Source organism: Babylonia areolata, chromosome 23 (genome assembly GCF_041734735.1).
Source record: "Babylonia areolata isolate BAREFJ2019XMU chromosome 23, ASM4173473v1, whole genome shotgun sequence".
Classification (NCBI taxonomy): Eukaryota; Metazoa; Mollusca; class Gastropoda; order Neogastropoda; family Buccinidae; genus Babylonia; species Babylonia areolata.
Genome location: NC_134898.1, coordinates 29,736,813 through 29,762,352, shown reverse-complemented (window position 1 = coordinate 29,762,352; position 25,540 = coordinate 29,736,813). Strand labels below are relative to the sequence as shown.

Sequence of the window (25,540 nt, the reverse complement as noted above, 5' to 3'; positions counted from 1 at the left end):
TCGTGCAAACCCAGAGAATGAGCTATTTAGGCAGGATGTTTTGTCCCGTCAGCTTAACATTAATCTTATCATTAACGACACCGTGCGTCCCAACCAAGAGGTGGTGGGTGGTGTTGGTGGCTTTCCCGGGGAATAACAACCATGGAAATGCGGCTGCTGAAAGGCTCTCAGCAGGACTGCACAGGGCGTCAGCTGGTAAGAAAACATGACAGGCTAGGTCCCTCCCTCGTCGTTTGTTTTTACGTGGATCAGTCAGTTCATTTCTTTCTTTCTTCTTCTTCTTCTCTCTCTCCCTCTCTTTCTCTCTAATATATCTGTTGACTGTGAACCCCCATTGAAAGGGGCTGTGGCCTATTCAAGAAACTAGTGTCAGTGTCAGTGAGTGTCAGTCTCTCTCTCTCTCTCTCTCTCTCTCTCTGTCTCTGCCCCCTCTTCTCCCCCCTTTTCTCGTTGTTTTTCCAGATATATGACGCTCTGTCCCCACCCTCCCCATCCCTTTCTATTTGAGGAGACAAGTCATATACTGTATGTGTAATATAATTGTAGCACGACAATAGGATATGCAATAAATCGTTTGGTAATTAACATACACACCGATGCATTCTTATAGCTCGGACCAACAACTGAACTGAGTGATATCATAGGATAATTACAATGTTAGCAAAAACGTATGTACATAATAGCGTACATGATTGATATGAGGTTCCGGACTGATGCACATTTCATGTGTCAGTGTCGGAAGTGCGTATGATAGTGAGAGTAAAACGTTCGTTGTTAATTGTGCTGTTCTCGTGGATGGGACTCTAAACCCACCACTCATGTCCACCCGCCTGCTTTTGAAGTATGTGTGTAGAGAGCTAGTTTGTCAGAATGACGTTCAGTTTATCTGTCACCTAGGTTACCTGTCATGTATGCCCTCGGAAGTCTCATATCTTCTGCCTGTTATACATTGTACGAAACTATGTCATACGAAACCATGCCAATGGTTGGGCGGCTTTGTCGGGGAAGATCTAGAGAACTAAACAAGAAAGATCCACACGCTCTGGGTTGTGTCCATTCTGTCATAAATACTGTATCATACGAGTATTTCATGGTGGCAGCGGTGGGATACTGGCAGTTCAACGCTTCTAACCGCAAGTAAACATAAACTTTTGAAGAAGACGAAAAAGACGCTAAATCGCCATTGTTTAGGTCAATGCACAAAACAAGAACAGTTTGTATAGCTGCGATATCTCGACGCGACATAACGATGACGGAAAACAGCGCTGCTATGACGTCTTTTATCGCCAAAGAGTAACCCACACGACACGAGACAGACTGGTGACACATCAAACAGACGTAAATATCTCTCTTGCAGCCATACACATTACACAATCATGGCTGCTGCACGCATACCTCAAATGAATTGGGCTACTGACAATCACGAGGAAGCTTTACAATTGTTCAAAAGCAATATCTCCGTATACTGTGAAGACGAAGAGATCGAGAACGATAACAAAAAAGCGCTCAAGATCTTGCGCGGCATCGGTGACGAGGGCACCAGACGACTGCAAGTGTCCGGCCTGTCAGAGGAGGACAAACGCAAACCAGACAAGCTGTGGGAGTTCTTCGAATCCCAACTCAAGCCCAAGATCAACTTCAGAGTCCACCGCTTACATCTGATGGAGTGTCGGCAACGCGAGGATGAAACTCTGGATGATTTCATCCTGCGAGTGCGCACTCTGGCCATGAAGTGCGAGTTTGACCAAACAGAGATGGAAGAGAGACTGATAGAACTGATTATAGCATCCACTCCACTTGAGGACTTCCAACGCGACCTGCTGGGAAAGGCAAAAGGGTACAAGCTGGCCGACGCTCTTGCTGAAGGCAGACGATACCAAGCCATAGTTGCCGGACGCAGTAAGCTTCAGCAACTCAACCCTAGCACAGGGGAACACAAGCTTGACCTGCTTAGCGACAAGCACGTACGGAAAACCAGGTCATGTGGGAATTGTAATACTTCCCATGATCCACGGAAATGCCCAGCGTTCGACAGCACCTGTCACCATTGTGGAAAGAAAGGACATTGGCGACGAGCATGCAGACAGAGAAAGAGAGAAGACCTGGCCCGCATACAAAACAGTGATAGCAAAAAGAAAACCAAAGGCAGAAAGAAAATTCACGACATGGCGTCGGAGACTGAAGACACAAGTGATGACGACAACATTCAGCATGACACAATCAACATTTCCAGCGTCCGTAGTGAAGCTTTCACAACGATGGATGTCATAGCCCCAGGAAAGATGGGCAAGATACCAATTAAGCTGAAAATTAACACTGGGGCATCTGGTAACACTCTAACTCTACAGACATACAGGAAGCTGTATGGAAAACGTGATCCATCCAAAATTATCACACCTGTCAAGAACACAAGACTGACGGCGTACAACGGGCAGAAGATTCCTTGCCATGGTAGCCTCGAGCTTGAGCTCAGTCACAAGGGCAAGCTCACTAAAGCCAAGTTCTACGTGGTAGACGTAGAAGGCCCATGCATCATCGGTCTGCCTACCTGTGAGAAGTTGAGGTTGGTGACTATCAACTGCAGCGAAATCAGCACAACAGACGTTTCATCAATTGAAAGCCTAAAGCAGGCTTACCCAGGCCAGTTTGACACTCTTGGGGACTTCCAAAACCCAGCCCAGCTATACACCAAACCGGGAGCAGAACCCTCCATCGATCCCCCAAGAAAATGTTCAGTGCACCTTGAAGAACAGCTAAAAGCAGAGCTGGAGAAAATGGTTAAGCAGGGAGTCATCCGTAAGGTCAAAGAGCACACAGACTGGTGCTCCAGCCTAGCCTACTCAGTGAAAAAAGATGGCTCTCTCCGTATCTGTATTGATCCCCAGAAGCTCAACGCAGCATTGAAGCGATGTCCCCACAAAATCCCTACGCTAGAAGAGATCAATCCCAAATTCACTGGATCGTCAGTATTCAGCAAGATGGACGCCAAGGCAGGATACTGGTCAGTCCACCTCGACGAACCAAGCCAACTGTTGACCACGTTCCGAACGCCCTTTGGTCGTTATTGTTGGAAACGACTCCCTTTTGGACTGCGTGTATCGCAAGACATTTTTCAAGCAAGAATGGACGAGATCCTGGAAGACCTTCCAGGCGTGACTGGCATCACAGACGATGTGTGCGTGCATGGCAAGAATGTGCAGGAGCACGACGACAACCTCAGGCGCTTGATGGAAAGAGCCAAACAGTGTGGGCTCGTTTTCAATTCAGAAAAGTGCGACATACGCAAGGAAGAGATCTCCTTCTTTGGGAATATATACTCCAAAGACGGGATTCGCCCAGATCCGGCCAAAATCCAGGGCATTCAGAGCATGCCAATCCCTGAAAACAAAGAAGACTTACAGAGATTCCTCGGCATGATGACGTATCTGTCGACGTTCATCCCAAATTTCAGCAAGGAGTCACAGCCGCTGAGGGAGCTGTTGAAAAAAGACGTGCCATTCATCATGTCAGAAGACCTCATCCACTGCTTCAACAACCTCAAGAAACTGGTGTCATCAACCACATGCCTCAAGTTCTATGACCCGAAGAAACCGACTGTGCTGGAGGTCGACAGTTCCATGAAGGGCCTGGGTGCAGCCATCATTCAGGATGGGTATCCGGTTGCCTTCGCATCCAAGTCACTTGACTCCACACAAAGCAACTACCCAAACTCGACCGTGAGATGCTCGCGGTGGTCTTTGGAATCACACGGTTCCATACATACCTCTACGGGAGGCCTTTCAAGGTGATCTCGGATCACAAACCGCTCGAGATGATAGTACAGAAGCCACTGCTCAAAGCCCCACCACGTCTCCAGCTCATGCTACAAAAGATCCAGGGATACGACTATGAGGTGGAATACCGCAGCGGGAAATCCATGACCCTCGCAGACACGCTGTCAAGACTCCCATCCCAGGCGGACAAGGCATCCATTGATCTCGACCTCCGTGTGGACGGCCTAGACCTCTCCGAGGACGAGATTGGTTTCTGTCAGTACGACTTCATAAGCTTCACACCCAAGAAGCTATACCAGCTACGTGAAACCACCAAGACCGATCCTGTGCTGAACAGCCTGATGGAGACCATAGTTCACGGGTGGCCAGACAACATTAAAGCACTCCCCACAGATGTCAGACCATACTGGTCATTCAGAGACGAGCTAGCAATAGAAGATGGGATCATCTTCAAAGGACAGGAGGTAATCATACCCAAGGTTCTCCAGCAGGATGTACTGAAACAACTCCATCAATCTCACCAAGGCCTAGAGAAGACGCGACTCCTGGCCAAAGAATGTGCGTACTGGCCAAACATCTCCAGAGACATTGAGCAAGTAGTCAGATCATGCGCAACCTGCCAAGAATTCACGAGTGCAAACCAGCGTGAGCCCCTTCTTCCCCATGACATTCCCAACAGCCCTTGGAGAAAATTAGGAACAGACCTGTTTGAAATTGAAGGCCGCAACTTCCTCCTGATTGCAGACTATTTCTCAAAATACCCCATCGTGACCGAGATGAAAACCACGTCCAGCCAAGCCATAGCGGATGAAGTGGAGAAGGTCATCGCCATGTTCGGACGGCCCGACCAGATTGTCAGTGACAACGGGCCACAGTACCAAGGCCAGCCTTTCAGAGCACTCATGGACAAGTACGGCATCGAGCACATTACCTCATCCCCAAGATATCCCCAATCAAACGGCTTCATAGAGCGCCAGGTGCAGACGGTCAAGAAGTCCATCAAGAAATGTGACAGGGAAGGAAAAGGTTTCCAGCTCGCCATGCTCAACCTCCGAGCCACTCCTGTGGACTCCAAGCTCCCATCCCCTGCTGAAATGCTCTTCGGTCGTCCCCTAGCCACCCTCCTACCCTCGCGGGTAGCGCCGCTCGCTGAGAATCAACAGTACAAGCTACAACTGGACGAGAGGCGACAGACTATGAAAGCCAATTATGACAAATCTGCCTCCAGTGACCTCCCCCCACTCTACCCAGGACAGGGCATTCGTATCTGGAACCAGGAGACCAAAAGATGGGAGCCAGGGCAGGTGGTGAACAAAGCCTCCACTCCTAGGTCATACAACGTCAGAACGTACACGGGCAGCACACTCCGCCGGAACAGGATTGCCCTGCGCGAACGCGTCAGAGGAGAGGAAAGTACCGGCACGTCCGAGTCAAGAGATGCACCGACACAGCAGCAGACCATTGGACCAAAGGAGATACCGGCTACAGACAAGTCGATGTCGGCAGGCAGCCAGAGCTCCCCTGTTCCCCCGGACACTCAGATACTCACGGCAGAGAGCCCTCCCCCACGGAACACCACGCGCTCTGGCAGGGAAGTGAGAAAGCCCCTGAGATACAGGGAAGAGTGACACTAACAGACTGTTCACACACACACACACACACACACACACACCACAGTGCTGAAACAAGGTAACTGTTTTACTTTTCGTTTTCGTTATTTCTTGCATGCACAAGTTATGTGCTAGTTTAATGACAGTTTCCGTGTTCAAGAACAGAGCAATTTAATTTTGAGTAGATTGTTTCAATGTTATTGAAATTGGATCTTCTGTTGAAAGAAGGGGGATGTTATACATTGTACGAAACTATGTCATACGAAACCATGCCAATGGTTGGGCGGCTTTGTCGGGGAAGATCTAGAGAATAAACAAGAAAGATCCACACGCTCTGGGTTGTGTCCATTCTGTCATAAATACTGTATCATACGAGTATTTCACTGCCCATCACCCCACATCATTGTTTGATGATGTTCTGAACCCAGTGCTCTCACCATAAGTCAAAACGTTATATATCATAAGTGAAAGAGTTGGTTTTAGGCAGGGAAAAACCATCTTCAGTTACCCCTTCTGCATTATTTTTTTTCTTCTTCTTAACACTCACTTCCTTTCCGACAAAAAGCTGCATTTTAGTGCGAGCCCCTTGTTTGGAAATCACACACACACGCACACACACACACACACACACACACACTATATCCATATATATATTTTTATATAATTTTTTAAAAAGTCTAAGAAGGACAACTCTTGTATCTTATATGAGTAATTGGAATCACGCTGAATGTCCTTTAATTCAGCGCATGCCTACAGAACTTACTGTCATGTCTGAGCGCCAGATCACGTACCAGTTCATCTCAGCTGATATCAAATAATCAAATATTGATATTAAATGAAGATAACCATAGCCATCCTGCAACGTGTCATCTCTGTTCAAACGTGGAAAACAAACAAGGTTTGATGCCACATGTCAGGCAGTAAATGGCGTGATGTGGCCTGCACATGTTCAGAAAACGAAACGGTCAGAGGGTGTTCTGACTGATGCTGACGATGTAGCCATGGAATGTTCGCATGTTCTCAACACATGGTCTCTGTCTGTGCCGGTGTGGCAGCCTGTTCGTACCCCCACTGGTTTTTACCCCGGGTTCAAATCTGGCTAGCCCACATTTATCCCGGGGTCTATATAAACCCAAGTCCGGAATGGCCCCTGGGGGTAAACTCCAGCAAGTCAGAACTGACCCCCCCTCTGAATGGAGTTTATATCCTCTCTCGTTATGGATATGGGGTTTATTCCAGCGTAGCTTGAAATGACTTCAGGCACAATAACCGAGTGGTCGGCTCTACCAAGGTAGGCAGCCTGTTGTGCAAATGACCCCATGTTTGTAAAGTGCTTGGAGCTTGGTCTCTGACCGAGGATAGGCGCTATATAAGTATCCATATCATATCATATCAAATCTAGCCCAGCTGGAATCAATACAGGCTGTCAAAGTAGAACCCCCACCCCCCGCCCTCCACCTCCCCTCCCCCGCCCCCCACGTTTGCTTACGTTAAGTTGTAGTGGAAAAGAGAAAAAAAAAAACCCAACAAAAACGAGGTGTTAGAAAAGTTTAACCCAGAACGACCCCCCTTTCTATCTCAATAGCTTTGTTAAACCCTAGAAAACGGGTAAGCTCTAATTAGGGGTGGTCGATGTTGTTCAGCAAAAAAGGACCCCTCGGGCGTAAGAGGCAAGCTGATAATGCCCAGGGGTAAAACCCAGAGGAGGGATGGGGTAGAGGTGGGGGGCACGAATAGGCTGCTACACCTGATTTCCCATGTGGGCTATGATCATTTGGCCAGTATCGAAATTTCGACAAGCAGTGTTTCACAGACGCCGCCAAATGTGCGCCATTGCTCAGTCCACACATACAGCGCCAAATGTGCGCCATTGCTCAGTCCACACATACAGCGCCAAATGTGCGCCATTGCTCAGTCCACACATACAGCGCCAAATGTGCACTATTGCTCAGTCCACTTTCAAAGTCCAGAGCTCTGGAGGTCACTGGATGGATCTTCCATCTCATACCTACATACCACCGCAAGCAATGTTCCAAAAAGCCAGAAAAGAAGTATATGCACTGACCTCCCATTCTGCGTGAGTTTTAACTCTGAGCTGGGAAGGGGAAGTGAACTGTCAACTTGTTTGTAGAAGGATTGTATCGTTTCGTTCCAGTCTTGGGTGACTGTGACATCTATTTTCCGGTAGAGAGAGAGAGAGAGAGAGAAAGTCTGTGTGTGTGCGTGTGTGTGTAATGGAACGTGGACATCGCTGCTTCAACAGGGTGACGTGGTGACGTATGACGATCTGCTGACGTCACTTGGGCACTGGGGACGGCACCAGAAGCGCTTGTTCTGTCTGTTGACTCCACTGACTGGCTGGTGCGCCATACAGATACTGATCCCTATCTTCATAATGGCTGTCCCAGATCACAGGTGATCGATAATGATGATGATAATGGCGACGACGACGACGGTGACAACGATGATGATAATAATAATAGTAATAATACTAAAAAATGATAATAATTATAAGAAGTAGAAGAGGAAGAAGAAGGACACGAATTGATGATGAAGCTGAAGAACTCATAACTTTATTTCTCAAAGATTAAGATTTTAGGAATCGCTTATTTTTTTTCACAATCTGTCTTTGCTTATCTACATCCACTACAAAGTATGCGCACACAAACATGCATGATGACGATCACACACACACTCTCTCTCTCTCTCTTTCACATGCATGCATGAATGCACTCACGCACACGTGCACACACGCACACAACGCGAGATCCTAGCCACTGGGCTATTAGACATTAGACACACATGTCTAATATCACTTTAAATTGAACACACACACACACACACACACACACACACACACACACACACAGATTGGCAGTCAGACAGGAGAGTAAGCCACATCCACGCACCTTGATGGACATCTTTCCTCGAGTGTGAGACAGAGCCGTAGGGACCTCGATGGACCTCAGGAAGGGTGTGAGAATGGAACAAACTGCACGCAGTGATACAAATCAGTCGACAGTTTGCTTCCTTTTCCTAGCTCCTGATCTAAAACACATAGGGGAGGGGGAGGGGGGAGGGGGGGGGGGGGGGGGGGGGGGCTGGGGGGGGAGGTCTCTTGCGTGTGTGTGTGTGTGTTCTAATGGTCATGACGTCAGATACATCAATCATAAAAAGAACATAACAAAAATCATGTGACAGGTGCGCCTTGCCCAACGTGACCAACGACACGTGGCACGTGCAGGGGGCTGGGCACGCCTCCCTTCTCAACCTCTCCATCCCCTCTTCCCCCTCCTCGCCTTACGACTCTTGCCACCTGTACCACCCCTCCCCTTCCTCCTCCTCTCGCCACCGCCTAGATTACGTCACCAGTGGCAACGCATCATCTTCCCATGACGTCATGGCGGGTGAAAGGGAAGGGGAAGAAAGTGGAGAGGAGGAGAGAGGAGGAAACAGGGAGGTAGAAGAGAAAATGAGCTGCCACAAGTATGTGTACGACACCTCCACCTTCGTTTCCACCATGACCTCCGAAGTGAGTTGTTTTTTGTTTTGTGTGGGTTTTTAAAAAAAAATTCCTTCTTGTGTGTTTTTGTTATTGTTGTTGATTTGGCCAACCAAACCAATCTGTACATTAAAACAGAACGTCACCCAATCCAGTCGAACCTAGTCTAGCACAGCGCAGTCCAATCCAATCCAGTCCAGCATCATTCAGCACGATTCATCCCCTCCCGAGACAACGCTACAGAACACAGCATTAAACGGCATTGTCCAATCAAATAGAGTAAAATAAAACGCAATGTATTACTGGCAGAAACAGTCGTGGTAGTTGTAATAGTAAGCAGCAGCAGCAGCAGCAGTAGTAGTAGTAGTAGTAGCAGTAGTGCCGGCGACTGTGCCGGCAGCAAAATCAGGAAAAGAAGTAGTTGGCAATGATGACAACAGTAACAACAGCAACAGTAAAACCACCACTACCACCGCCACTATCAACGCCATACCTGCCACTATCACCACCACCACTGCTTCTATTACACTAATGCTGCTTCTGCTGCTAAAACAACGGCTTCTGCCAATACCACTACTGGTGATGATCAAGTGCATGATCTCTTTCAGTTGGACTTGGTGTGTGATCGTGCTATGTACCGCTCTCACGGGCTCATGTGTCTGATGCTGGGCAACATGGTTGGCGCGCAGGTCATCGGCTTCCTCTCTGACACGTACGTCTGTTATGTCATAATCATTGCTGTGATATTAATCCTTCCTGCTATTGTGGTCACATTCATCCTTCCTGCTATTGATTGATTGATATGGATATTTATATAGCGCCTATTCTCGGTCGGAGACCAAGCTCTAAGCGCTTTACAAACACGGGGTCATTTACACAACAGGCTGCCTACATGGGTAAAGCTGACTGACAGCTGCCAGTGGGCGCTCATCATTCGTTTCCTGTGTCATTCAATCAGATTCCAGGCACGCACACATACACACTCAGACAAACATGTAACATTTAAAATTTTACATGTATGACCGTTTTGTTTATTTATCCCGCCATGTAGGCAATTGTGGTCATATTCATCCTTCCTGCTCCAGACTTTGACCTGTATCATACAATTTGTGTCTCTAATTGGATTTGGAAACTGATATCAGTCATATGAAAACCACGAATAAAATCATTAAAAAAGAATCTTTTAACAGATTGACGCGAGCTGTGAAGTTAGTGACTGGTCACCAGACAAGCCAGGCACGAACTGACGGTGTAGACGCTATATTGCACAGTCAAACCGTAATTCTGTGGTTTTACCCTCCCATGGGGTAGAATAATCAATGCCGCTATAGCCATTTTCACAGAGTTTGTATTCAGCTTGGTTCGAATCGCGGACACCCAACAGAAATGCTGACTATTTCGCTGCTTTAACGTGTTTTAGTTCTGGTGGTGTCACTGTGGTGTTAAATCGGCGGAACGGTGGTCTAGTGGTAATGCGCCCGACTGGGTAGCGCGTGTCCAGGGGTTCCTGTCCCATTCACGGACCTGGGTTTTTATTCCTTCCTCCACCAGACCTTGAGTGGTGGTCTGGGTGACGTTCATTTGGGTAGAGACGGTGAAGTGAGGCCCCGTGTGCAGCACGCACTCAGCACACGCAAAGTAACCCACGGCACCGGCAGCAGTGTCCCTGGCAAAATTCTGCAGGAAAAAGACAAATACACCTGCAGACAGAACAAAAAGAAAAAAAAAGGTAGCGCTGCAATTCTAGGATGCGCACTCCCAGGGGGAGATTAGCCCAAATTCCACACAATGAAATCTGTTGTGACAAAATGTAATACGATACAGTTCAATACAATGCGTCCCCACCAGTTCCCCCACTTTCCTGGGATGATTATCCACATCAGCCACATCATCTGAAATGGATGTCGAAGTTTACCCTGGATGTAACTAATTAACCAACCAACCAACCAACTGGTTGACTGATTGACAGACTGACTGACTGACGGGTTGAATGTCATCCTCGACGGAGGTTGTAATGAGGTTAGTTGCACAAGCAATTTTAGTTTGAGCTAAGTTTTCTTAGAGGTAAGAAAAATTTAATTCTCCTACGCAAAGTTTGCATAGCGGTAAGAAATTTCTTTATTCTTCCGCGCAAAATTTGCTTAGCGGTAACATTGATTTTTCACTTAATCGACTGATGGATTGGTGATTGAATGGGATGATGTATCGCTTGAACGACTGGTGGACTGGTTGGTTGATATATCACCTGATCAACTGATGAGCTGGTTCACTGATTGGTTGACGTATCAGCTATTCGGCTGATGGATTGGTTGATATATCATGTGGATGACTGTGTGGCTGACTTGTTGATGCTCCGCTTATAATCACAGTTTGACGTAAGTTTACAGTCGGACCAAAACCAAAGTGGGAGCTGTATTATTAATGGTTTCCGCAATGCAATGGGAAATCATTTACAGTTTGGCCTTTTGTGAAGGACGATGACTCTCAAACTAGGAGGCAAAATTGCACTGGCTTAAACTTAGTCTTTAGGGCTAGTTGATCTTTGGTAACCATCCCAACGCCGACTGTCCAAAAACCGTCTTGGCCGAGAGAGTGGGGATATAACTTGGGCAAGACACTATCCACTATAATCAAATCCTTGCCCAGATAGTTGGGACAGCAGTTGCCTCTTCTGCTGTACTGATGGTCATAGTCGGACACGACTGACTATCATATATCACTTGATCCACTGATGGCTTTGTTGAATGATTTGAGCTGGTGTATCACCTGAAAGACTCATGGATTGGTCGACTGATTGGTCGATGCATCACTTTGATCGACTGGTGGATGGTTGCCTGATGGGTTGATGTGCCACTTGATCGACTAATGGGTTGGTTGATTGGCTGGTTGATGTATCACTTGATTGACTGACTGACTGACTGACTGACTGACTGACGGCTTGCTGGATGGATGGATCGATTGATTGGTTTGGTTAATGTATCACTTGACTTGATCGACTTTTTGATGGGTCGGTTGACCGATTGGAATGACGTATCAACTGATCGACTGGTGGACCGATTGGTTGACTGGTTTTACGGTGCGCAGGCTGGGCCGTCGATCGGTGCTGATGGTGAGCATCGTGGTGTACCTGGCCGTGGCAGTCGGCAAGGCGTGGAGCCAGAGCCTGCCCGCCATGATGATCGGGCATTTCCTCACCGGGCTGTGCACGCCGGGCTGTTTCGCCGCGTCCTTCGTCATGAGTACGTCAGTTGTGGAAGGTGGTGGCAGCATGGTTAATTCAAGGCGCGCTTATTGTATTGTATTTGTATTGTATTACTAATTTTGGTCACAACAGATTTCTCTGTGTGAAATTCAGGCTGCTCTCCTCAGGGAGAGCGTGTCGCTACATTGAGAGCGCCACCCCTTTTTTGTGTATTTTTTCCTGCATGCAGTTTCTTTGTTTGTTTGTTTGTTTTGTTTGTTTTCCTATCGAAGTGAATTTTTTTTTACAGAATTTTGCCAGGGACAACCCTTTTGTTGCCGTGGGTTCTTTTACGTGCGCTGAGTGCACTGCAAGTGTAAAAGATTATTCTTGACCATTCTGTACCAATGTCCCTGGAACAGAGAAGCATTTCCTGCCCAAATGTCCAAAATACGGTGAACCCAGGAATGACTTAATTCCCTATAAATATTACAGACATCCGTCTATGTTTGAATTTGCATTACTGAGGGCTGCTGAAAACCAACCAATAGTTAATAAAGTTATGAACTTCGTACATAAAGCTCTTGCCATTAGGAAGTAGAGATTAAGTTAGTGATTCATTCTGTTTGTGCACTCCATTTGTAAAGGGCCAAGGCCTATACAATCAAACCAGTTGTGTCCTTGTGTTCCCCGTGACAGGTGTGGAGGTGGTGGGAGCCAGCAGGAGGAGGTGGATGGGTTACGGGCACATGGTGACGTGGGCCCTGGGCATGGTGCTTCTGGCGGGCCTGGCCTTCCTCCTCAGGGACTGGCACTACCTGCAGCTGACTTCAGGTCTCATCGGCCTCCCCTTCCTCTCCTACTACTGGTATGTGCTCTCATTCGTCGTGTTTGTTATATTAAATCTTTTATACATTACATAAATCGCTATATAAAATCATACTGTATTATATTGTATTGAATCGTATTGTATTTTATCATATCATATTACATTATTTCATTTCATTTTATTTTATTCATGCTTTGTTTCGTTAAATGGGCAGAATTGTAATAAAAGAAAAAAAAGAAAAAGAAAAAAAAAAGCCATTTTGTGCCTAATTCTTAACCATTAAAGATTCAATCATTCAACCAACCAGTCAATCAATCAGTCATAATCTTTTTTTATTTTCTTCTCCTCCTCCTCCTTCATTCTCTCTTCTCTTCCTCTCCCACTACTGGTATACTCTGTCTGTCTCTCTCTTCTATTCCACTCATGTCTCTTGTATGTCATCACTCACTCTCACTCTTTCTCCTCTTTCTCCCCAGTGACTGGTATCCTCACTCTCTCTGTTTTGTTTTATCTCCCCCTCTTTTCTTACTTGTATGCTCACCCTAACTCTGTCCTTCTGTCTCTGTCTTTCTCTCCCTATTTTTTCTGTCTCTGTCTTTCTCTTCCTACTGTTACTGGTTGGTATGCCATCCCTCACTCTTTCTGTCTTCTGTCTGTTTACTGTCACAGGTAGTCCTCTTCACAGTCTCTATTCTTTTTCCTCTATTGTTGTCACTGGTAGTCCTTTCCCACTCTCTTCTCTTCCTGCTCCTATTACTGGTATGCCTTCCCTCACCGTTTCCTCCCTTACTCTCCTGTTACTGGTATGCCTTCCATCTCTTCCTCTCCACATTACTTGTATGCCTTCACTCACTGTCTCTCCCCTTACTCCTCTATTACTGGTATGCCTTCCATCACTGACTCTCCCCTTACTCTCCTATTACTGGTATGCCTACCTTAGCTGTCTCTTCCCTTCCTCTCCTATTACTGGTATGCCTTCCATCTCTTCCTCTCAACATTACTTGGATGCCCTCACTCACTGACTCTCTCTATTACTCTATTACTGGCATGCCTTCCTTCACTATCTCTTCCCTTCCTCTCCTATTACTGATATGTCTTCCATCTCTGACTCTCCCCTTACTCTCCTATTACTGGCATACCTACCTTCACTGTCTCTTCCCTTCATCTCCTGTTACTGGTATGCCTTCCCTTCCTGTCTCTCTTCTTAGTACTTGCTCTCCTATTACTGGTATGCCTTCCCTCCCTTCCTCTTCAAATTCCATCACTGTTTCTTCCCTTCCTCTCCTGTTACTGGTGTGCCTTCCTTCACTGTCTCTTCCCTTGCCCTCCTGTTACTGGCATGTCTCCCCTCATTATTACCCCGCTTACTCTCCTATTACTGGTATCTCCCCTTACTCTCCTATTACTGGTATCTCCCCTTACTCTCCTATAACTCTTCTCCTCTTCACTCCCTCTCCTGTTGCTATCCTTTGGCTGGTATTTCCTCCCTGTGTCTCTTTCCTCTTCCTCTGGTATTACTGACAGTTCTTCCTTCACTCTTTTCCCTTTCTCTCTTATCACAGGTATACCTTCCCTCACTTTCTCTTGAGGTCTTCACTCTCTCTACTCTTCCTCTCTTATTACTGACTGTCTTTTTTTCCCCTCTTCACTCTCTTATCTTCTTTTCCTGTTACTGATATAGCCCCCCTTCTTCTCCCCTTTCTTCCCATGCTGTTACTGATAATCCTTTCCTCACTCTCTTTCCTCTTCCTCTCTAATTTCTGGTATGTTTTCCATAACTTTCTCTTCAATTTCCTCAACTGTCAGTGGAAGTCTTTTCCTCATTCTACCTTCTCTTTCTCTCATATCACTGGTATGCCCCCCTCAACCCCCCCCCCCACCCCTCCCCCCCGCCCCCCACGCCTCCAACCATCCCCATTGTCCCCTCTCTCGTTTGCATCGGCATTACCTCTCCGTCACACATCAAATCCAGGCAAAAATATGTATTATAATTATTTACTAAGACAGAGATATGCATTATATTATGTTAAGACAGAAATCATATACAAGAACTTCTTCGAATAATCTTCGTGATCCTCGTGCATTTGGTAATGGACATATTCTGTTCTGTTTTTATTTCCCTGTTTGCTTTAAGCTTGTGTTGTATGCGTTGTGATGAGCTTTGAATAAGATGAGTTTAAAACAAATTTGGCAAATTGAAGCGCATCAAGATTCGTATACGCTTGTGCCTTGTCTTCTAAGCTTCCGCTGATCATAGTCGTACACTGGAGAAAAACCGCTCATTTCGTTACTTCAGTGCTGATGTGGGCCTTTGTTGCGTTGAACACTCAAACTTTACCAGGGTCTACGACACCATGCAAAGCACTGCACATAAGTCGTACAACAACAACAACTACTACTGCTGCTGCTGCTGCCACTTCTACTACTACTGCTGCTGCTGTTGCTGTGGTTGCAGTTGTACTTGTTATGGTGGTCAGAGTGATGTAATTATAATATTAGTCTGTTCAAGTAAACGCTGCTGTTGCTGCTGCTACCAATGATAATGATGATGATGATGATGATAATGATAATAGTATTTACTGTAATTACTACTACTACTACTATTACTACTACTAACAATGATAATAATTGATGATGCTGATGATAATGATAATAGTAATTACTGTAATTACTACTACTATTACTACTACTAACAATGATAATAATAACAACAATAACAACAACAGTAATGATAATAATAATAATAGTAATCATGATGATTGTATCATAAGCGCGGATCCCTACCATGTCAAAGGTAACTTGCCTGAAGGCAAAATGAATTTTGTTTTAAATACGGCCCCAGAGTGGAGACCGCCACTACATCCCTCCAGCGACAGTCCCCTATGAGTCTGCCAACATCAAAGACATTGACAGAACACATCCCAAGCATGGAAGAAGAGGGGGTTCGGAATATAGGTTATCATGAGAGTTTGGTGTGAAAGGCCAGGCACACAATAAGGGACAATATTTCTCAATAATGATGATGAATGATGATGATAATGATGATGATGATGATGATGACGATACTGCTACAGAGGTCCGTTTTAGTTCCGTTCATAACATGTCCCAGCATCAACCAGGCCCGAGAAATGCAGACGAGACACCTGCAGTATCGGTCAGGAAGTTCTTTTAGCAAGATCCTCCTGTGGGGATTCTTTTCCAGTCCACCTCGCCCTGGCCTTCGTTCTTCGTTTGACGCACACGTTTAAAACCCTGCCTTACAGACTCATGGTTTCCGAACATTTGTACACTGGTTCTGGAAATCTCTTCCACAAAATACCAGATTCTGTTCCACTATTACATCTTTCTTCTTCTTCTTCTTTGTCTTTGGGCTGCAACTCCCACGTTGACTCGTATGTACACGAGTGGGCTTTTAAGTGTATGACCGTTTTTACCCTGCCATGTAGGCAGCCATACTCCGTTTTGGTGGATTTACATCTTTCAAGTCCATTGTTAGAGCATTTTCAAACGATAGTGTTGTTGTTTTTTTGTTTTTTTTGTTTGTTTTTCTTGTATAGCTTCATTAAATAATCTGATAACTGGAATGCTAGTTCGCTCATTGATTTCATGCACGGAAACAGAAATCAATTGCACAATGCTTTAGCAGTTAGATGACATGAATGATACTAACTACAGTTAAAGGTAGTATATGACGATGTAAAAGATGGTGATGATAATGACTTTGTGTGTGTGTGTGTGTGTGTGTGTGTGTGTGTGTGTGTGTGTGTGTGTGTGTGTGTGTGTGCGCGCGCGTGCGTGCGCGCTCGTGGGTGCGTGCGTGTATAACGTTACAATGTTTAAAAAAATAGCAAAAATCATTTTCAGGGAGTTTGTAACTTTATGTTCTGATATGTGTGCTATAATTATGCCACGTGTGTTGAAGTTTACAGCGTAAGGTTAGCGATATATAAATGCACGTTATGATGATGATTATGATGAGGAGGCTGATGATGATGATTATTATCATTCTCATTATCAATATATTTAGCAGCAGCAGCAGCGGTAGTAGTAGTAGTAGAAGTAGTAGTTGTTGCAGCAGCAGCAGCAACAACAACAGCAGCAGCAGCAGCAGTACTATTAGTAGTAGTATTAGTAGAAATAACTGTAGTCGTAGTAGTAGTAGTGTATATATGAATTGATTTTGCTTGTGTATTGGCTACGTGTGTGCTGTGTGGTGGCTGTGCATGTTTGGTTCTGATGAGTAAAAGCGAAACCAAGGATTTATATTCAAACAAATCTGTCCGTCTCCAATGTTAAACATCCATATCATCATCATCATTAGATAATATAAAAGACACAATCGTCGTGTCACATAATCATCATGCTCGACAAGTCATAACGTCTTTGAAAATAATAGGAACTAACAAACCAATAACGATCGGTCTCTTAATCAAAACCCTCACCACCACTTTCAGGCTAATACCAGAGTCCCCCCGCTGGCTGATCAACAGAGGACGGCGAGCGGAAGCGGAAGTCGTCCTCCGAAAGACTGCGCAGGTCAACGGCGTGCCGTTTCCGGCTGACTTGTTTCTCCGTGTGAGGTCGGATCATGAGAGCGGGGTCAGCCTTCTGCGGACCTGCTCCTCCCCTAGCCTGATCATCCGCACCGCCATCCTGATACTTGCCTGGTAGGGATCTGTCTTCTGTTTTCTTCCTTCTTTCACACGTGGGGTTACCAAGGGGAGGGGGGTAAGGAGTGTGGGGTGGTGGTGGGCTCTTTCGGTTGGAATGGTATCCCCACCTTCTAAAAATTAAATGATTTGAAAGGCATTATTACCTAGAACGCCACAACCGAATTATCAAGCTTAAAAAACAACAACACAAAAACATGTTTAGATACTAATTTTTAAACGTCGTTTATAGATCCAGATTAGCGCTGTGGGTAAGACTGTAAGCTGTCTCCCAAACATGATGGGTTCGATTCTGCTTTCATACTTTTATTCTTCTTTTTTTTTTACCCGAGGATTTAAAGTTTCAAATACATTTTAATGATTCAGCTATTCTTATAACCTAATTTTATTCAAGAATTTTTTTATGATCTTCTGACGAAATATAGGCATGTGTCTGTGTGCGCGCGCGCGCGCGCGCGCGTGTGTGTGTGTGTGTGTGTGTGTGTCTGTGTGTGTGTGTACATGCGCACGTGTGTGTGTGCGAGAACGCACGTGCATGCATGAGTGTATGTGAATGTGCGTGCATGCGCGCGAACGTGTGTGTGTGTGTGTGTGTGTGTGTGTGTGTTCTAATGTGCGTGCGTGCGTGTGCAGGATGGTGAACAGCCTGACCTACTACGGCCTGAGCTGGGGGGCGGGCAACCTTCACGGGGACCTATACGTCAACTTCTTCCTGATGGGCCTGGTGGAGCTGTTGGCTCTGGTCTTATGCATCTTGCTCCTGGACCGTGTGGGCCGGAGACCTCTCAGCTGCGGGCTGATGCTGGTGGCGGGCGTCACGTGCACTGCCACCCTCCTTCCTATCCACTTCGCCCCTCCTTGTGAGTGGGTGTTTTGGTGGTCTCCCTTCGCGTCCTCCTCCTCCCTCTCCACTTCGCCCCTCCTTGTGAATGGGTGGTGTTTGTTGTTGTTGTTGTTGTCGCTGTTGTTGTTGTTGTGGGTGGTCTTCTGGGCTTTGTGTTCTGCCTCAAATCTCAAAGGTTCCCATAGACAGATGGTCATGCAAAAAGTGTCACCAGCAACCAGCAACCATGCACACCACACGACAAATCTGGGTCAGATCTGTTTCCTTTAAAGATGAATGTGCAGCCCAATAGCACGGCATGTAAGCTGAATCAGTAAAGAACTGAAAAATAAACAAAAGGATACTTAGTTTCCTAAACAAAACATAAATGCTGACATCCGTTGACATCAGAAAATAATGAAAGTCTGATCCGTTGCACCATCGCGCACCAAAAACATTGAAAGTCACACTGTGCTTTTCAAAGATGGCGTACACCGAAATTTGTAACACCCAAAAGACTATTTCTCTAGAAAAGACGCAACTTTTGATACTACAGTACATAAAAATGAACATGCCTCCAAAAACTGTCTTAGGAAACTGTTACGATAGCAAAGAAAGGTCAAGCTTTTGGGAGAAGCTAGAAATTCACAGATCTATATGCCGAACCAATTTGTATCAGTTGGAATCGGATCCAAAAATGGGATAGTCCGGATGCGATATAAAATCGCTTACTATGTACAAAAAAAGAATATCAATAATCTGCACTTAACATCACTGCAACAACAAAAATGGAATATCTACTTTATGATGCAAACAAAGAGAAAAGGCTTACTTTATGTGAACTGATGGGATTTGAAGAAGGAATGTGTTGCAAGAGCAACCAAGCTCTTCAGAATGGCAGTTGCACATGACGTCAAAAAAGACAAACCGGAGCTAAAAAATGAGAAATGAATAAGATTAAGAATAAGGAAGTAGTGGAGGAGGAGAAGAAAGAGGAGGAAGAGGAAGAGATGAAAGAGGAGTAAGAAGAAGAGGGGGAAGTGGAGGAGGAGGAGAAGAAAGAGGAGAAGGAAGAGGGGTGAGGAAGGAGGAAGTGGGGAAGAAGAAAGAGGAGGAAAAGGAAGTAGAGGAGAAGAAGAAATTGAAGAAAGAAGAGGAGTGATAACACTTTACATCGTCCTTTCCTCCTTCATCCTCCTCTTTCTTCTCCTCCCCCACTTCCTCTACCCCCCTCCTCCTCTTTCTTCTCCTACCCCACTTCCTCCACCTCCTCCTCTTTCTTCTCCTTCTACCACCACCCCCTCACTTCCTCCTCTTCTTTCTTCAATTTCTTCTTCTCCTCCTCTTTCTTCTTCCCCACTTCCTCCTTCCTCACCCCTCTTCCTTCTCCTCTTTCTTCTCCTCCTCCTCCACTTCCCCCTCTTCTTCTTACTCCTCTTTCATCTCCTCCTCCACTACTTCCTCCTCCTCCTCTTTCTCCTTCTCGTCCTTATCATCATCTTCATCATCATCATTTTTGCCTCGCCATGTCTGTCACAGCCCCCCAGCCCCTCCCACTGCTTTCCTTTAAATCTAACCTCAAGACGTAATTCCACTTCCAGCAGCATTTTCTCTACATCCTATCCCATACATGAAAGTAGTTAGTTGATTGTGTAGGTATATCATGGAACGCTGTATTGTGTGTGCGTCAAATGTATGTATGTATGTATGTATGTACGTATGTATTGTACGTATGACTTTGAGTTTGTATGCGCATATATATGTTTATTATGTTTGAGAACTGAGTTTGTTTAGTATGCGTGTGTGTGTGTGGATTGTAAAGCGCTTTGTGCAATGAGGAAAGCGCTGATAAATGTCCAGATATTATTATTATCATCTTCGTCATCATCATTATCCTTCATTATCATCATCGGCAGCAGCAGCATCATCAGTCCCTTATTTGAGAGTTGTCAAGGGAACATGAGGGCTAAAAGAGACATGCGGCCTTTTTATCGCTGCTGTGTGTTTTCACCCTTGTACTATACTACAAACCCTCTTTTTGGGTTTTGCGATTCAGTATTATCATTGCATTGCTTAATTGTTTATCATTCGGGATTGATGTTTTTGCCTTTGATTTTTTTCTTTCTACCTTTTTTGTGCTTCTGTTGTTTTTTGTTTTGTTTTCTTCGCTCTTTCTCTGTAACTGTCAAACTTTGGTATTTGTCATGTTTCATTGTCTTGTTTCGACTTGATTAAAGAGTTGGTGGGAATAAATTTTTGTCGTTGCTGTTGTTATTTCTCTTGTGACTTTCCCCACAATCCCAGTTTTTGTTGCACATTTATTCTGGTTGATAGGCGTATTGTGGTATCGAACTGAATGCCTTAAAAAGGAAACAGTTTCTTTAAGTTCGATGGGACGAAAACCAGTGTCATTGTCTCACTGCCTGTGAGAGAGATATTATCTCCCTTGCGCTAACCACCTCTCTCTCTCTCTCTCTCTCTCTCTCTTGGGGACGGTGTTACTTTGCAGGGATGTTATTCAAATGAGAGTGTCTGTGCAACTTCGCGGCGATTTTTCAGCAGCTGTATGAGAGACTGACTGTGTGACTTTGCGGTGATGTTTTTCGGCTGCCCAATGAGCGACTGTGTAACTTTGTGATGATGTTTTTCGGCTGGCCAATGAGCGACTATGTGACTTTGCGGTGATGTTTTTCGGCTGGCCAATGAGCGACTATGTAACTTTGCAATGATGTTTTTCGGCTACCCAATGAGCGACTATGCAACTTTGCAGTGATGTTCTTCGGCTACCCAATAAGCGACTATGTAACTTTGCGGTGATGTTTTTCAGCTGGCCAATGGGCGACTATGTGACTTTGCAGTGATGTTTTTCAGCTGCCCAAAAAGCGACAATGTGACTGCGGTGATTTTTCCAAGAAAGGAAAGTGGCAGAATGGTTAAGATGCTTATCTACTAATGCAGTGGCTGGGTTCGATTCCTGGTCTCGCCCTTTCTCCCAAGTTTGACTGGAAAACCAGAATGAGCGTCTAGTCATTCAGGTGAGATGATAAACCGAGATCCCTGTGTGCAGCACATACTGGGTGCACTGACGCAGAACCCACGGCACCATCAGCGTTATAATGATAATGGTGACGATGGTGATCATCATCATCCTTGTTCTTGTCATCATCATCATGTTTCAGCTGCCCATTGACAACATTAGCGTTATAATGATGATGGTGACGATTGTGATCATCATCATCCTTGTTCTTCTGATCACCATCATCATCATCATCATCTTCATGTTTCAGCTGCCCATTGGCAACATAAGCGTTATAATGATGATGGTGACGATGATGATCATCATCCTTCTTCTTCTGATTATCATCATCATCAATCCCATTATCACCACCACCACCACCATCATCATCATCATCATGTTTCAGCCGCCCAGTGGGTGACGGTGGTTCTGGCGATGATCGGAAAGCTGGGTATTGCCGGGTCGTTCGGCACCATCTGGATCTTCTCCTCGGAGCTCTTTCCCACGTCCCTGAGGAACTCGGGGGTGGGTCTCTGCGGCCTCAGCGCCCGAGTCGGGGGCATCCTGGCTCCCTACATCGCCAACCTGGTGAGCCAAGGAGGCTGGTGAGAGATGTAGGGGGTGGCGGGTTGGGGTTGGTGGGTATGACAGCCGGAGGTTTGTGATGTAACTTTGTTTCCTTATATCGTGTTTTGTGTGTTTGGGATTTGGTGGGTGGGTAGGTGTGTGTGTGGATGGTATGTGGGTTCCGAGGTCTGTGTGCGTGGGTGTTTGGAAGGTGGGTAGGTGTGTGTGGGGGGTGGAGTGGAATGGGTAGGCGTACGTGTGTTTGTGCGTGTTAGTGTGCGTTTCTGTGATATGATATTATGGATTCCGTACTTTTCATGATTAATTTCGAAAAATAGTATCAACATTACACTGTTTGTTCATGTTGTTCGTGTGTGTATGTGTATGTGTGTGTGTGTGTGTGTGCGCCCGCGCGCCCGCGTGTGTACATGTGTGCATGCTTGTGTGTGCACGCCAGTGCTCCTACACACACATACACATACCATAACACACCCACCCACCTGCCCACACACTCCCTCCCCCCCTACCCCCCTCCCCACACACACAAACTGTACCATGCACGATTTTGCCCAGGGGGACGTTCTAGGAGCGGAGGTGTCCATGACGGTGCCCATGATGATCTACGGCCTATCGTCCATCGTGGCAGGCTTGCTGCTGCTTCTGCTGCCTGAAACGCTCCATGCCTCCCTGCCCGAGACAGCTCAAGACGCCCTCCACATGGACAGGTAAGGTTAATCACACACACACAGACGCATGCGCGCACGCGCACACACACACACACACACACACACACACACAAAACACACATAGGGCCGCGCACACACACGCGCTAACAGAGGCACACAAAAAGCACACACACACATACACTACACACACGACACCACACACAAAGCATGCACACACACACACACACACACACACACACACACACAGAGACACACACACACACACAAACACGCCTTACCGGCATGAAATTGTTATAACAAGTGACTGAGAACGTTGATGTTTTTGACTTTTTGCATTCATTATCAGTTGTTTCGTTTGTTAGATTAACGACTTCTCTTTTACGAAGTCCATTAAAACTCGCTCCAGACGAATAGTTTTCTCCCTTGCTTTCCTGGATCCCCTGCCCATTAGGAAAAAAAATCACAAAAAATACTGAATGAAACTCACTGTACTTGACCTACTGACCCCTCTTCTAGCGTTGTGTGTACGCCCACCCCCCTCCCTCTCTTCACAGCCCTCAGAAGCTGAGTCACTGTTAGTATCTTCTTGCTGGTAGCAGTCTTCACTGCAGAAACTTTATTCAACGTCTTCATCATCCTCGTCGATGCCAAAACCTTCAGTTTGAAGCATTTCATTCACTTCAGCAGCAGCAAAAGGCTGCTGTTGTGAGTCTAGTTTGCTCCAAAAAATTTCCACTTGTATCGCCTGTTACGCCAGTTTTGATGCGTATGCTTGTCATGTAGGGTACCAAGGTCAACAGCTGGCCAGCGAGTTTTTAGTCACGGAAACCTCACGAAGAAACTTTCCATTCGACCCTTGACACGTTCGCGATGCCTGGTGTAGCTTCGATTTTCATGCTACTCCATGAGGAAAACGTTGACAAATTTTTAATTGTCGAAACCGCTATAGCGTTCTGATCGTCCGGAACGCTACCTTACGTCAGGAACGCCATAGCGTTCCATCGTCTGGAGTGAGTTTTGAATAAGTAATTTTCTGGAATCATGTTTAGATATCTGTTTCAAATTTCACCCCCTTTCCCCCATACACCCGGTTTCCCCCAGCTCACCATTCATCCCCCTTCCACTCCTCTTCTAAATGGTAATACTCAGATGTATACATTAACACTCAAACAAAATGTCTCCAATCACTGATATGTGTGACGAGACATTAAACAAAATTCCTCCTCCTCCTTGATTTGTTTCTCTTTTTGTCGTTGACGCAGGAAGAAGAAGGAGAAGAATCAACGCCCTGCTGATGACATGTCAATAATGACAACAGGGAAGAAACTGCTCAACTCCACTTAGCTCGTTGAATCGCTTCCACAAGCGGCTGAAATAGGGTACCATTGTACCATTCGTAAATGCTGCAATATTTTTTAATTGTTCAAATTATCACACACACACACACACACACACACACACACACACACACACACATATATATATATATATATATATATAATTATATCTATCTCTCTATCTCTCTATCTATCTATCTATCTACCTATCTACACACACACACACACACACACACATATATATATATATGTATATATATGTATATTTCATTTATTTTATAATATTAATTTCATTTACTTTTCCATTCACTTATATATATATATATATATATATATACGTGTGTGTGTGTGTGTGTGTGTGTGTGTGTGTGTCTTTTTTTCCGATGTCTTTTTGAGTACAAATACAAACTGAAAAGGCGAACCAGACGAACTGAAATGATGCCCAGGGTCATTGAGACCTTTTCATGTTTTCCAAACATATCACACTCCGAGAGAAAAAGAAACCAAGAACGAGCGAGCGAGCTAGCGAGAGGGAGAGAGAGAGAGAGAGAGAGAGAGAGAGAGAGGAGACGGTACACAGATTTGTAATGTGGATTCTGTTTCTGGTAATACACTCAACGTAACTAATAATGCACTTTTCCCCATATTTACACACACACACACACACACACACACACACACATTTTTTGTGCTGTTGTGGTGGTTGCCATATGAACCACACTAGACTTCAGTCACTCGCTGGGCAGGACATAAACTGACGCTGCTTCGTGACTGAATTTTATGTTTGCCGAGTCATAATGGTATTTTACTCTGTGTTAGTCTGTAGAAGTTATGTTTTATGTTTGCCACTGTTATAATGGTATTTTCTTTTGTGTAAGTCTATTGAAGTTATATTTTACGTTTGCCATATTATGATGGTATTCATTTTATTTTGTGTAGTTGTCTGCAGAAGTTATATTCTATGTTTGTCATTGTTATAATGGTATCTTATTTTATGTCAGTCTGTGAAAGTTGTATTTTATGTTATAATGGTATTTTCTTTCATTTTAGTCGGTGAAAGTTATATTTCATGTTTGCTGTTTTATTTCATGTTAGTCTGTAGAAGTTATATTCTATTTGCCATTTTTATAATGGTATTTCATTTTATGTCAGTCTGTGAAAGTTGTATCTTATGTTTGCCATTGTAATAATGATATTTTCCTTTATGTTAGTCAGTAGAAGGTATATTCTATGTTTGCCATTATTATAATGGTGTTTTCTTTTGTCAGTCTGTGAAAGTTATATTGTATGTTTGCCATGTTATAATGGTTTTTTCTTTTATGTCAGTCTGTGAAAGTTATGTCTTATATTTGCCATTGTTATAATATTTTCTTTTATGTCAGTCCATGAAAGTTATATTTCATGTTTGCCATTGTTATAATGGTATTTTCTGTTGTGTTTGTCAGTGAAAGGTATACTTTATGTTTGCCATGTTATAATGGTATTTTCTTTTATGTAAGCCTGTCGAAGTTTTATTTTATATTTTATGTTTCCCGTATATTTTCTG

At 45.0% G+C, this 25,540-nt stretch overlaps 1 protein-coding gene across 5 annotated transcripts in view; it reads left to right on the top strand.

Annotated features, from left to right (window-relative positions):
- Positions 1-24,086, top strand: part of LOC143297963 (organic cation transporter protein-like) — a 30,009-nt gene extending 5,923 nt beyond the window's left edge. For 2 of the 5 annotated variants that reach the window (XM_076610587.1, XM_076610586.1), the window contains 10 exons: positions 7,647-7,798; positions 8,585-8,915; positions 9,494-9,597; positions 11,970-12,124; positions 12,766-12,934; positions 17,350-17,562; positions 18,199-18,425; positions 21,811-21,992; positions 22,545-22,696; positions 23,920-24,086. In XM_076610587.1, coding sequence (XP_076466702.1) covers positions 7,647-7,798; positions 8,585-8,915; positions 9,494-9,597; positions 11,970-12,124; positions 12,766-12,934; positions 17,350-17,562; positions 18,199-18,425; positions 21,811-21,992; positions 22,545-22,696; positions 23,920-24,001 — 1,767 coding nt within the window. In that variant the 3' untranslated portion in view covers positions 24,002-24,086. Of the gene's footprint in view, positions 196-7,646; positions 7,799-8,584; positions 8,916-9,493; positions 9,598-11,969; positions 12,125-12,765; positions 12,935-17,349; positions 17,563-18,198; positions 18,426-21,810; positions 21,993-22,544; positions 22,697-23,919 lie in introns of all 5 variants that reach the window. The other 3 variants (XM_076610590.1, XM_076610589.1, XM_076610588.1) reach the window with 3 other exon arrangements.
- Positions 24,087-25,540: the final 1,454 nt, after the last annotated feature.